This window comes from Mirounga leonina, unplaced genomic scaffold, assembly GCF_011800145.1.
Source record: "Mirounga leonina isolate KUSES-001 unplaced genomic scaffold, KU_Mleo_1.0 Mir_115, whole genome shotgun sequence".
In the NCBI taxonomy this organism is placed as follows: Eukaryota; Metazoa; Chordata; class Mammalia; order Carnivora; family Phocidae; genus Mirounga; species Mirounga leonina.
Window position 1 is genome coordinate 32101054 of NW_023270268.1, and position 13319 is coordinate 32114372.

A 13319-nucleotide genomic window follows, 5' to 3' on the forward strand; every position below is an offset into this window, starting at 1 on the left:
CGGACTTCTAACTAACAAGGGCTGTATCTTATTTTATTTAAATTATGTTAAAAATGCATTTTGGTGACTATTCTAAAATGATGCATCTTGTTAGCAAACTCATTAATGCTAACACAGATTAAAAAATTGAGAATGCAGGGGCGCCCGGGTGGCTCAGTCGTTAAGGGTCTGCCTTCGGCTCAGCTCAGGTCATGATCCCAGGGTCATGGGATCAAGCCCTGCATCCTGCTCCCCGCTAGGCAGGAAGCCTGCTTCTCCTTCTCCCACTCCCCTTGCTTGTGTTCCCTCTCTCGCTGTGTCTCTGTCAAATAAATAAAATCTTTAAAAAAATAAAAATAAAAATAAAATAAAAAAATAGAAAATTGAGAATGTAACTTAGAGTTTGGAATTCTTGTATTTTTGAGTTGAGAAGACAAAGCTGGGAGGCCAAGACAGCTTGACTTCTCCAGAGTACTAGAGATAAGATAGATGCACAGGAAAAGAGCTAGAAATATATAGGTCTCTCTCTCTCTTTTTTTTTTTTTAACTCCAGTTAGTTAACATACAGTGTAATACTAGTTTCAGGTATATAATACAGTGATTCAACACTTCCATACATTACCCTGTGCTCATCACAAGTGCACTCCTTAATCCCCATCACCTATTTAACCCATCCATCCCCCCACCCACCTCCATGCTGGTAACCAACAGTTTATTCTCTATAGTTAAGAGTTATACCAGGTCTCTTTCAAGTCCTTTGAGTAGTAATTAGCACATGTATATGAGGAAATTACCTGAGGCTGGAGAAAGAACCCCCAGAAAGGAGCAAAGAGAACAATCCCTATAACTCAGAGGCAGCACCTATTCCCATCAAGAGTAAGAAAAAAACTAATTCACAAGGGATTAATCAAATAGAGTAATCAATCAGAAGGTTCTTGCCTTAGTAGTACGAAAAAAATAGTCCCTATAGGCAGCTCTGGTTCCACCTAACAAAAGCTCAAAAACAAGCCTCAAGAGGATCAAACTCTTTCCAACTAATTTAACCTCATCCCAAGAACAAGGAATACTTACATTACAAAAAAAATCCATCAACAAGGTAAAATATTAACAAGGTAAAATTTACAGTATCTGGCTTTGAGTCAAAATTAACTAGGCATGCAAAAAAGCATTTGACCCAAATATGACCCAAAATGAGCAGAAAAATCAGGGAATGGCAAACACCGAAGTAACAGATGACAGAATCAGTAGAGCAGAACATTAAAAATTAAACTTATTTTGACCATATTCCATATTCAAAATTGTTGTATGCACCTAACAAAAGAGCTTCAAAACACATGAAGCAAAAACAGATAAATCTCCAGAGATAAACTGACAAATCCATAATTATAATTAAGATATTTCAACACCTCTCAAATATTGACAAAATGGATAATCATAAGAATAGACTTGGACAACACTATCAACCAACTTGTGAAAATGTTTTAACTGACCAGAAATACTGTGAACCAAGAAATGTTCTCTGACTGCATAACAAAATAAAGCAATCTTGATTCTGATCCAGGTAAGGTTTTACAAAATAATTCAAGATCCCAGCAACATTATAGAATTCTATGGCTCAGACAGTGTCTAGGACACAACAAGAGACCTCACAAAATCTTCCATTCCTGAGGATTATAGATCCAAATGCCTACAGGGGCAAGCATGCAAAGTTTAAAAAATAAGTAGATGTGACAAAAGTTAGGTAGGACCACGGGTAATTTGGAGAGGGCATATCTCCACCCCTAAGACAAACCTCTCAACTACAGCCAGAGATGCCATGCCACAAGGGAACATAGATCCACTGTTGCCAGACCTTACAATTTTCCAGGAGGGACCTAAAATTTGGATTTTTACATGAACTCTAGATTTTAAAACGTTGACCACCAACACAGTGAATTTTTAAACAAGCAAAAAAAATGTCTGGGAGCCAAATTCACAAATATCCGCTCTAGTCCAACACCTTCATCTTACAAACGAAACAAAAAGAAATCAAGTAATTTATCCCAATTTTGAAAGCAGATAATCCCATCCAACCATATTGAGCATGTACACAAAAGTCCACACTTTTAGAAGAAACTGAAACCAGGATGCGCCCAGGACAGGTAACTTAGTGATGCTTATCTTCTCAGGAAAAACATGAAAACTGTCTTCCAATAGTAGAAGGTTAAAATTTTATCAAAGGCTTCCTGAATTGTTCCAGAGAACAAAAAAAAAAATCAGTGGGAGACAATTACAAAGGAGACTTGGGCAAAATGGAAGCAAGAACTTTCTAAAAATAAAGTTTTTAAAAAGTTGTCAATGATATGGTTATTTTGTAGAGTAGAATTTAATTTAGCACCCTACCCTAAAGATATTCCAGAAAAGCCGGATTAACTTTCAAGAATATTACAGAAAAGATTATTTGATGTGAAGAAATGGCTGTTTGATTTATGGTCCTTTCTGCCTAAAGCTTTATAAATTCTCATCATAAAGAGTAACTTAGTAACATCTTCGTTGTAAGACCTATGTAAAAATTGAGCTGGCAAGCTCAATGACACCATAAAGGGATACCTGAGACAGCCCCAGCTTCTGATGGATATGATATCCTATGTCATATCCTGAATATGCTCAGTGACAGGCCGGATAGCCAACTGATTAACTGTAGAGGGTATTCAGAAATCACAAAGATGCCTGAATTAGAATGCTCCCTTCTGATCCTGGATTTCTATATTAAATCTGACCAGAGTCCCAAATTTCAGAACATCAGATATTTAAGCTTCAAAGAAATGACATTTAGCAGGATTGACAGAAGTTCAAATGCCCTTAGGTTATACACTGGACCACCCAACCCCACTTTAGGTATGCCTTTGTTACATAAAGAATTTCAAAACTACTCAACTTTGCCAGAAAATGTTATTTCCAAATTCGAGACCAGACAGCATTTTAAGTGCACATTTTCTACGGGTTATAACAATAAAGAAAATGGACAAATGCTGACAACTAAAGTCAGCAAACAAAATACACTAGCTAGAAAACTAGATTAAAACAACTTGAGAAAAGAGATACTCTAACTCTGCAAAGATTTGAAGTTTCTGGAATACAAAGGCAGTGAATGAAAATAATTCTGCTAAAATATTATGGACTGAGTCAGAGCAAGAAAAAAATTAAGAAAAATGGCCAGATATACAGTAATTAAGGTGAAAATTTATCTAAGTTAATTTCCTGATAAGGGAACAAAAATATTAATCTTTAAAAAAGTCAGAGTAGGGGCGCCTGGGTGGCTCAGTTGGTTAAGCGACTGCCTTCGGCTCAGGTCATGATCCTGGAGTCCCTGGATCGAGTCCCACATCGGGCTCCCTGCTCGGCGGGGAGTCTGCTTCTCCCTCTGACCCTAACCCCTCTCATGTGCTCTCTCTCATTCTCTCTCTCTCAAATAAATAAATAAATAAATCTTTAAAAAAATAAAAATAAATAAATAAAAAAGTCAGAGTAACAGAAATTAAATGGTAAGAAGTCAAAGTTCACTGTTGGACACAAGGAAAAATATGAGAAATCAGAATAAGATTTTGAAATACCACTTTTTAAAATAAAAGATAAAATACAGTAAGTACATCAAAACTCACAAAAACTCAAATTAATCATATACAAAAGTAGCCAAGTGGACTCTGAGAGAAGTCAATATAATAGACGTTAGCCAATTACTGATGGCTAATGAATTTGAGAATGAAAACCACAACCCCAAGGCGCAGAAGATATGTTGTTTTACTACATCAAATAGTATATAAAATTATTATAAAATCAAAGTTTCCAGGGAAGGGCATAAAATAAAAAGATTATAGATTATATTTTCATAATTTTCTAATTCCCAATATTTCTTTATAACCCCAATCCCCAGGGACCATCACATTATTCAACATTGTCTTTCTTCCCAGGCTCACACCTGATCCACCTCTAATGCCAATCTTACCTGCAACCTCTCCCAAAGCACCTGACCTCTCCCAAAATCCAATACCAAATTGCTAAATCCCTGAAGAGTATTTTAATAGGACTGTCCTTAAATTACTTTAAACCCGCCTAAATACTTCATGTCCTTCCAAAATCAATGTCCTTCCAGACTTCACTTCTGATATGTAACTAAGTTCTTTGACTCCTTCAATCTTTTCCAAGCATCTATATTAAACTGCCAGGTTTTGTCAGTTCTTCAATAAAATTCAGTACATTTTATCAGGTATATGTGAAAGCACTGTGCTAGACATGTAAGGGTGGGAAAGGCCTCATTTAATCTATTCATAGTGAAAAATGCTTAACCATAACAAACTATAACACAGTACATATCAAAGAATTAAAATGGTATGATAATCATAAGGAAGACAAAACTCTCCCTTCATATTATCTTATGTTGTTCCCTTTCCACTCCCACCACTATTCAGGCTTCTTCCTAACATTTATACATCTGTTATCCTTCCTAATTGAATTTCACCATATTTTAATAATAATCCCATATTTTACCCCCAAATTAATCTTTCCTAAAACAGAATTTTAACACATCACTCTTATTTACAATGCTGTTTCTCAAATGCTTGCAAGAGCGATCTGCAAACTCCCATGCCCTATCAAGATGGGGGGGGGGCGGGTAAAATGCAGATTACAAGAACCTGCTCACAGATACTCCAATCAACTGGCTGTGGTAACTGGGAATCTGAATTTGAATGAGCCCTTTAGGTGATTTTAAGTGGCCCACAGAGCATACTTCAGAGGGAAAAAAAGAGTTCTACAGGGTAAATGCCAAATTCCTTAGCCCTGCATCAGGGCTCACCACACAAAAGACCCCTGAGACTCAACTTACAGGGCAAGGGATCTACAAGGACTCTTCACTACAGATAAACTTGATTTTCTGCAGCCAACTGTTCTCTCCCTCCAATCTTGCTTAAAATGTCCACTAACTTCAACATTCTTCTTGGCCCATTTCAAGCCCCATACTTCCTAGATCTCACCAGACTGAAACAATTTCTCCTGCCTAAATTCTACAGCACTGTACTGCTTGTCTTGAACCATTATTTTTTTTTGAGAGAGAGAGCACGAGAGAGCGCAAGTGCGGGGGGGGGGGGGTCTTCAAGCAGACTCCCCACTGAGCACGGAGCCCCATATGGAGCTCAATTCCAGGACCATGAGATTATGACCTGGGCCAAAAATCAAGAGTCGGACGCTTAATGAACTGAGCCACCAGGCACCCCTTGAACCGTTATTTAAACTAGTATTATTAACTTTTCAGGTGGTTGTATCATATGACAACTGACTGTGGATCAAACCTCTTTTCACTCTTTCAGCATCCAGAATACACTTTGGAAGTCCTTTCCCTAAGGCAATTTCACTTTGCATAAGCATACCTAAGTAGGAATGAATAATGAACTAATTTTTAGAATATGAAAAGGGAAAACTGTAGAAAGGAGATTTTTATTAGGAAAAGAAACCAGTTAAATAAATATATCTGGAATGAAAGTGTATCTGCCAAAACAAATTACTAAATATTGTTCTTCCTTACCAGCCTACCAAATAAATGTTCCCCAAAGAATTCTTCCTAGAGAGAACAGGTGAACTTAAGTCCCAAGAAAAAAACATGGTAAACCAAACTGCTTAATACCAATCAGGTTTGCTTAAACTTTGATCCAAAGAGCTATTCAAAAGCAAGTTATATGGAGAAAAAAACTCATTTATGGTTAATTTCCAAAACTTTTACACATGCAATAAACTTACAAGTGTTCTATTATGATGCTTGAGATTTTGGTATAATATAAATGCCTCTAACACAGCACTTCCCCCAATAATTGCTGATCTACTTATCGGTCTTCTCTGTAACACTGAACATATGGGTAGTGACCATGTGTCTTGTTCATCTTTCTAGTCCAGCATTTAAAACAGATTAAGAACGTAATGAGTAAGTTCTCAAGATAAAAAATGATAGTGATTCTCCAAAAATAACACCATGGCCAGCAAGCATATGAAAATAATCAACATCATTAATTAGAGAAATGCAAATCAAAACCACAATAACATCACCTCATGCCCATTAGAATGGCCTATCATTAAAAAAAAAAAGTGCTGGCAAGGATGTGGAGAAACTGGAACCCTTGTACTACTGGTGGGATTGTAAAATGGTGTAACCACTATGGAAAACAGTAGGGAAGTTCCTCAAAAAATTAAAAATGGAAATACTGTACACAATTCCAGCAATCCCATTTCTGAGTATATACCGAAAAGAACTGAAAGCAGGGTCTTTAGTTATCTGTACACCCACTTCACAACAGCATATTCACAAGAGCCAAAAGGTGGAAACAACACAAAAGTCCATTAACTGATGAATGGACAACCATGGCAGACACACACAATGGAATATTATTCAGCCTTAAAAAGGAAGGAAACCCTCACACATGCTACAACATGAATGAGCCTTCAGGACGTTAGGCTAAATTAAATAAACCAATCACAGAAAGACATATACTGTATGATTCCACTTATATGAAGTATCTAGAATAGTCAAATTCAGACAGACAGAAAGTAGAATGGTGGTTACCAGGGGCTGCAGAGGGTAGTTGGCTGATGGATATAGAGTTTCAGATTTGCAAGATGAAAAAGTTGTGAAAATCGGTTTTACAACAATGTAAATATATTTAACATTACAGAACTATACACTTTAGAGCGGTTAAGATAAATTTTATGTGTTCACTGCAATGAAAAATTTTAATTACAGTGATTTTAAATACAAAAAATAAATTCTTAAGTATCAAAAACACTTGAAAAATGTAGGTATAAAACATTAATATAACATTTATGTACATTTATTCAAATGGCCTTTTAAGGGCGCCTGGGTGGCTCAGTCGGTTAAGCGTCTACCTTCAGCTCAGGTCATGATCTTGGGGTCCTGGGATCCAGCCCCACTTCAGGCTCCAGGCTCCCTGCCCAGCAGGAGTCTGCTTCTCCCTCTGACCACCTCCTCCACCGCTCCTGCTCACTCTCTTGCGTTCTAATAAATAAATAAAATCTTTAAAAAGTTCAAATGGCCTTTTAATTTAGCTTCCATCTAAAAGATTAGTTTAAAAAATAAAATTAAAAAATAGTTTAAAATAAGTCACTCCAAACTGTATGTTCACATTTCATTGTAGAAGATTCATGTTAATTATAAATTGTTTGCTCAGTCAAAACGTATTTCTGCTGGGGCGCCTGGGTGGCTCAGTCGTTAAGCGTCTGCCTTCGGCTCAGGTCATCATTCCAGGTCCTGGGATCGAGCCCCGCATCGGGCTCCCTGCTCGGCAGGAAGCCTGCTTCTCCCTCTCCCACTCCCACTGCTTGTATTCCCTCTCTTGCTGTGTCTCTCTGTCAAATAAATAAATAAAATCTTTAAAAATAAAAAAAAAAGTATTTCTGCTAAAAGAGAAGAATCAGAATTCTAGAACTAGAAAAGATTCTTGAGATCATACACCCCACTAATTCCAATGTGGATCCATAAACAATGGCAAATGAAAAAAAAGGAAAATGAAAAGTAATTTTTCATAGAGCTAATCTATTTAAAGTTAAGGTATATGCTTTATTCTGAGAATGCATCTGCACCTTCAGACTTTCTCTTTTTAATACTAATTTCATCCATTCAACAAATACTTGTTGAGCCAGTAACTCTCAGGTACAAGACTACAATAGTGAACAAGAGAAGCAGCAAGGCTCTTACCCTCAAAAAACTACCTCCTCTCTAGTGGAAAATAAGAATACAAATAGTAAGAAAAGATGATAGGGTTTTGTTAAGTCCTTAACATTTAAAACAAAAACCTGATCAGTCTACGTTAACCCCAGGTCAGGAGGAAACATTAATCTACAGCTCCTTCCCGTTTTATTTTTTTTAAAGATTTTATTTATTTAAGAGAAAGAGAGAGAGTGCACAAGCAGGGGAAACAGTAGGCAGAGGGAGAAGCAGGCTCCCCCACGACCCAGGGCTCAATCCCAGGACTACGGGATCATGACCTGAGCCTAAGGCAGATGCTTAACCGACTGAGCCACCCAGGTACCCCAACTTCCCATGTTATGAGAAACTGTATGTCCAAAAGGTTTCACAACAATTCAATAAATCCCAAGTCAGAACCACCTTGTTTCTAATTAAAACGCCAAGAAAATATCCATGTGCCTTAGAGATTCAAACATGATAAATTTACAGAATCCAAATATGTCAAAAGACTAATATTTTTCCACTTAATGTGTCCTTCCAGTTCTAACAGGATTTGATTCTATATACCAAACTTGTTCTATCATTTGAGAACTTAAAAATTTAATGAAAAACTTAAAATCCCTAGGGCAGAATTTATCAAATCTCATGCCAGCAAAAGAAATTCTACTTTCTGATAAATGATAAAGCAAGTCCAACATTTAGAACAAGGGGAAAGGACGGACACAAAAATAGTACCCACAGTAGTATCGTCTTGGTCACTGTTTCTGTGACCTAGAAAGTACAGTAATTCTCTGGAGCACGGCTATCCCATGCACTAGAAGTTTCAGACAGTTTAAATATACAAAAGAACTGATAAACAGTGATAATCAGCTAATTAACATTTCAAAGAATCATGATACAAAACCCGAAGTTCCAGTGAATAATCTAGGTTTGACAATAATTGACCTGACAGTAGTTCAGTCTCTTCCCTCACCTCCTACCTTTCTCTACTTCTGTACAAGGGTGGGATATTAAGCACAAAGTATGTGCCAGATACCATATCCTAATATGTGCCAGACAAGTCCATAGACTTGATCTCGTGGGTTAAACAGGTTTTTCCCCACTTAAAAAATAAACCCACATATAATACAAATGTGGAGAAACAAACTTGAAGGTATAATTATCCCCTTTCGTAGGTAAAGGAAACTGAGCCAAAAAGTTAAAGTAGAAAAAACAAGATTTGCACTTAACTGCAAAGTTTGTAGGAGTCTCATTTTCTTTCTGAGTCTGTCACAAACACCAACATGCAAGTGACTGGATAGGAGAGGGTAGATGAGGCAGGAGGAACACAAAAATGTACAAAAAAAATAGAAATTTTTCCCTAAGATATCAGAAGAATTAGATATGAAAGCGACACCCAAAGAGCTCTAAGTGTCTATGACTGGGACAAAGGGTTAGAGGTTCAAAGGACAAATGGAACTTTTTCCTGCAGTGAGGAAGGAAGAATTCACTGAGGAGGGAGGAAATCAATGAGTTACACCACAGAGAAAAGAAGTATTTTTAGGCAGAAGAGACTTCAGAGAATAAAGGTGGGGAAAAGAAGGTAGACACAGGGCCTGTATGTTTGAAAAGGTAAAAACATCAACCTGGCTGAAGCACAGAAATTATATGAGGGCAGTTAAATGTAAGGCTGAAAAGGTAGGATTGGGTTAGACTTCAGAGGACCTGATGAAACAAACTCCCTATTTACAGCACCAAGATAGAATTAAACTTTTACATATTTATTATCTTCATGAAAAAAAGATTGCACATGCCCTATTAACCTGAATGTATTTATGCTTTTCGGCTAGGAAAAAAAAAGTCTAGGACAACACCTGATACAAAGATGATTAAATGCTGGATCTGAATTCAAGTAACTGATTTTTCCTATCTCCTGATAACCACAGATTTATGTACAAAGAGTCGGGGTGGGGGGGTCGGGTTTGAGGTCGGTCAGAGACGGTAGGCCTGAACCTACATCCAGACTGCTAAAATTTAAGCCAGCTACTCAACTGTAATTAGGGTAAAAGTAGAACCCACACATCTTTTCCATAGGATGGTGGAGTAGCTTGAACAAGAAGGAATAATGGCAAAGCCCCACTGTCAGAAAAATTCCCCTTGTGTTGCCAAGATTGGCTTTAAAAAAAAAAAAAAAAGCTACAATTGGATTTTTTAAAATGTAGCTTTATCTTTAATTTCATTTTTTAAAACCCAGGTTAGAATTTGGAAAAATGTTCAATTACACCACAACTATCCTGAAGCTATTGATAAGAACTTAAAATTCCAAGCATCTACACGATTCAAAACTATCATTTCACACTTAAATTAGGCAGTTAAGTCCCATCCCCCTAGTAAAAAGGAAACTTAACAGATCTTTGAGTGTTACCTGGATAATGACATCACTCCCTATTGCTGTTCTAGCAGGCTAGGATGGGCTGCCCTTTGCCCTCTTTCCCATACATCACAGGAGTAGCAATCCCCCCCAAAAGAAAGGTTTGTAGAAAAGAAAGTTATAGCAGCTCATCTCCTCAGTTCAAAAAATATCAAAAGCTGTTAAGACATAAAAAGAAGCACTCCATAAAAAGTGGAAGTGGGGTAAGGGAGTACACTGAAGCCAAGCAAATTCATATTTGTAAAATTTAAGCTGAAAGGAAATTTGGAATCTAGCCCAAAGTTCTCATTTTACACAGTAAGAAACTGAGGCCCAGGGCAGTGGTGATTTGCCCAGGGCAAATGCTTCCCTATAAAGGTGTTAAGTGTCTGTTACTAGTCACAACAGCACTTAATCACATTCTAACAGTTACTTAAATGTTTATGAGATTAAGTACCTGGTATGCAAAAAACAATCTCCACCTCCTTTGCATGCCCTTCAGTGCCTTGCCCCAATGCTATTCAGAAAATGATGCAAGACTCTCATATGAATATCGTATCCTCCTTCAGCCACTATAGCCACAAAATTTCTTTTATTTAAGATTAAAGTGAAAACCTGAAATGCCTGAATTTCTCAAGTTCTGACTAAACAAGTGCATCAGCAAAACCTCAAAACTTGGGGCAAAATAAGAATACGAAATGGAGTATAGCACTGTTGTGGGTTTTTTTGACAGTTGCCATTTCCCTCATATTAATGTTTTCAGTCCAGGTTTTCTGAAAAAAGGTGCAAAGTTAAAAAATAATAATGGGTACAAAATTAATCCAAATTATTAGCACTTTTGAGACACTTCCATTAGACAATTTAGCATATCTTCCCCTCTCAAAAATAACTTGAAAGTAGCCTACCCTGCACTAAATATTTTGGGGGGGAAAAAAACCAACCATCTAAAATAACCGTCTACCAGGCCACAACATACTAAAACCACAAAATAAGGAACAATCCTGTAAAAATCCCACCAGCTAAAAAACAGTACCATCAGTCTTCCCGGGCTCACTGTTCACCGTCAAACTGTCAAAGCATTTGTTGAAGAACACGGAGGAAAGTTCTGCACCGAGTTCACAGGCTGTGGGTGCATCAGATTATACCACTACCCACACATAACACCAGTCTGGGGAAATGCAAACACGCCACATGTACATTTTTTAACCAGGCCTAACCACGTTTAACCAAAGTAAGTGTTGTCAGCTCTTGTAGCAAAGATTGGGGGGGGGGGGGGGGGGGGGAAGCAGCAATATGCAAGCATACTTCACTCATTTATAAAACCATCAACAGAAATGGCAAGTAACTGACCAGAGGCGAATTAACAGTTCTGAACGTTAAGGCCGCCGTACAAAACGGTTTAGAAGAGCTGTCTTTCTGAAATGCCGGGCAAAAGTCCTTTGACGAGTGTCGAAACTAATGACCGTATACTAATGAACAAATAACAAAAGCTTAATACAAACTACCACGCCGCCAAACCGTTCCTGTTACCAATGCCCAGATTTTTTTTTAAACAAGCACTGAAAGGGAACAATAAAAAGCGTCTCACCGCAAACACAGCAAGAGAGGGACTGTCGGAAGTAAGGCAAGAGCCTGTTAATCTCTGTAAACGCCTTGGGGTCTCCGGGGTCGTAGTTGAGCACTAGGCGGCTCGCGGAAATGTAGAGAGCAGTAGCATTCACGGGGTTCATTGCAGACACTTCGACACCGTTGGCTCCCGGTTGAAAAGAAATTCCGGATCCAACTTTGTAAGCAGCCAGGGAACAATGGCGAATTTGCAACAAATCGGAGAAATCCAGAGAAGAACCACTGGCCAAAGTAGTAACCAAAATCCGTGCAAGTTTGTGGAGCTGAAGCAATCCTCCCACACATGGGGCCTTGGCGCCCCTCCTCCGTCCCTGAGACTTGCAGACACACACACAAAAAAAGAGAGAGAGAAAGAGAAAGAAACCAGCGTTCGAGTTTGTCCCAGGCAGCCTCGGAGCGAAGAACGCGGGGGCTGCGGCACGCGGGCCGGGACTCGGCGCTCAGTCTAGCCCCGCGGCTCGGCGGGCGGCCTTCGCTGCATCTCCGGACGCGGAGGCACCTCCTCAGGGCGAGCTGAGCGGGCGCGGGAGCAGGCCCCGGCCCGGTCCGAGGGGCGGGCACGCTTCTCACGGGCTGCAGGGCCCTTACTCCATCACAGCGCCCGGCGCAGAGGTAGCGGCGACGGCGAGGAGGACGGCTCGGGCGTCGACTTCCTCAATCTAGTGCACCAAGACGCGGCGGCGGCGAATGTTGCAGTTGCGGCTGGCGGAGGCCGCCGCCGCTCTCTCCATATCGGACGCGGGGCCCGGACTGCGCCTGGCTCTCCGCCCCGGGAGTTACAACCCCGCTGTTCCCTGAGGTGGCAAAGCGGGCAGGAGAGTCCCCCACCCGGTAGGGGAGGGCCGGGGAGGAAGTGCGCGGGCCGGAGGCGGCGGCGGCGGCGGCGGCGGCGGCGGGAGGGGGCGGGGAGCAGGCCCGGTCGGGCCGCGGCGGCGCCCCTCGCTCAGTCGCTCACTGCGAGGTCACCAGGCGCAAGCGCCGCCCCCTCACTACCCGGCCATCTTCTCCGCGCCGCACACACGGAGACTCCTCAGCCAAAACGACGGCCGCTGCCGCCCACGGCTCCCGCCCGGCCGCAGCTGAGGCGAGCACTCACACCGCCAGGCCCCGCCGCCGCCGCCGCCGCCCAGAGCACACAGCAAGGCCCCGCCGCAGGCCCCTCCCCCCGTGCCTCGCCGCCCTCACCCTGACTCCACGCGCCACTCTAACTCGGTAGGGCCCGGGCTGCTGCGGCCTTAATAAATCCCGCGGAGTGTGCGGCGCCTCAGGCCCTGCCGGCGACGACGACCGTTACCCCAACGGGCAAAGCCACTGTCATCCCCGAGACTCCCCCGCCGCCGTCGTCGCTAGCGCCCGCACGCATGCGCAGAGCACACTCTCACCCCCCCCCCCCTTTCCTTTCCCTTCGCTTCCCTTTTCCCCCGCTTCTCCTCTAAGAGCCCCCTCCACACCCTCCCAGAGCTACCGGCACGCTCCGCGCATGCGCACTCCAATATCAAGCTCCACCGCCTTTCGCCCTTACGCGTGCGCCTTGACCGCCCACCCAGAAAACCGGATAAACACAGCACCCCGCTCACGCCAGCCCCTCCCTGCTGC

General features: G+C 41.1%; 1 protein-coding gene across 2 annotated transcripts in view; it reads right to left on the reverse strand.

Annotated features, from left to right (window-relative positions):
* MSL2 (MSL complex subunit 2) overlaps positions 1–13078 on the reverse strand; it is a 34482-nt gene extending 21404 nt beyond the window's left edge. Inside the window, exon 1 of one of the 2 annotated variants that reach the window (XM_034995230.1) lies at positions 11686–13078. In XM_034995230.1, the coding sequence (XP_034851121.1) occupies positions 11686–11827 (142 nt within the window). In that variant the 5' untranslated portion in view covers positions 11828–13078. Of the gene's footprint in view, positions 1–6888; positions 6913–11685 lie in introns of those variants that run through there. The other variant, XM_034995240.1, reaches the window with a different exon arrangement.
* Between the last annotated feature and the right edge of the window lie 241 nt (positions 13079–13319).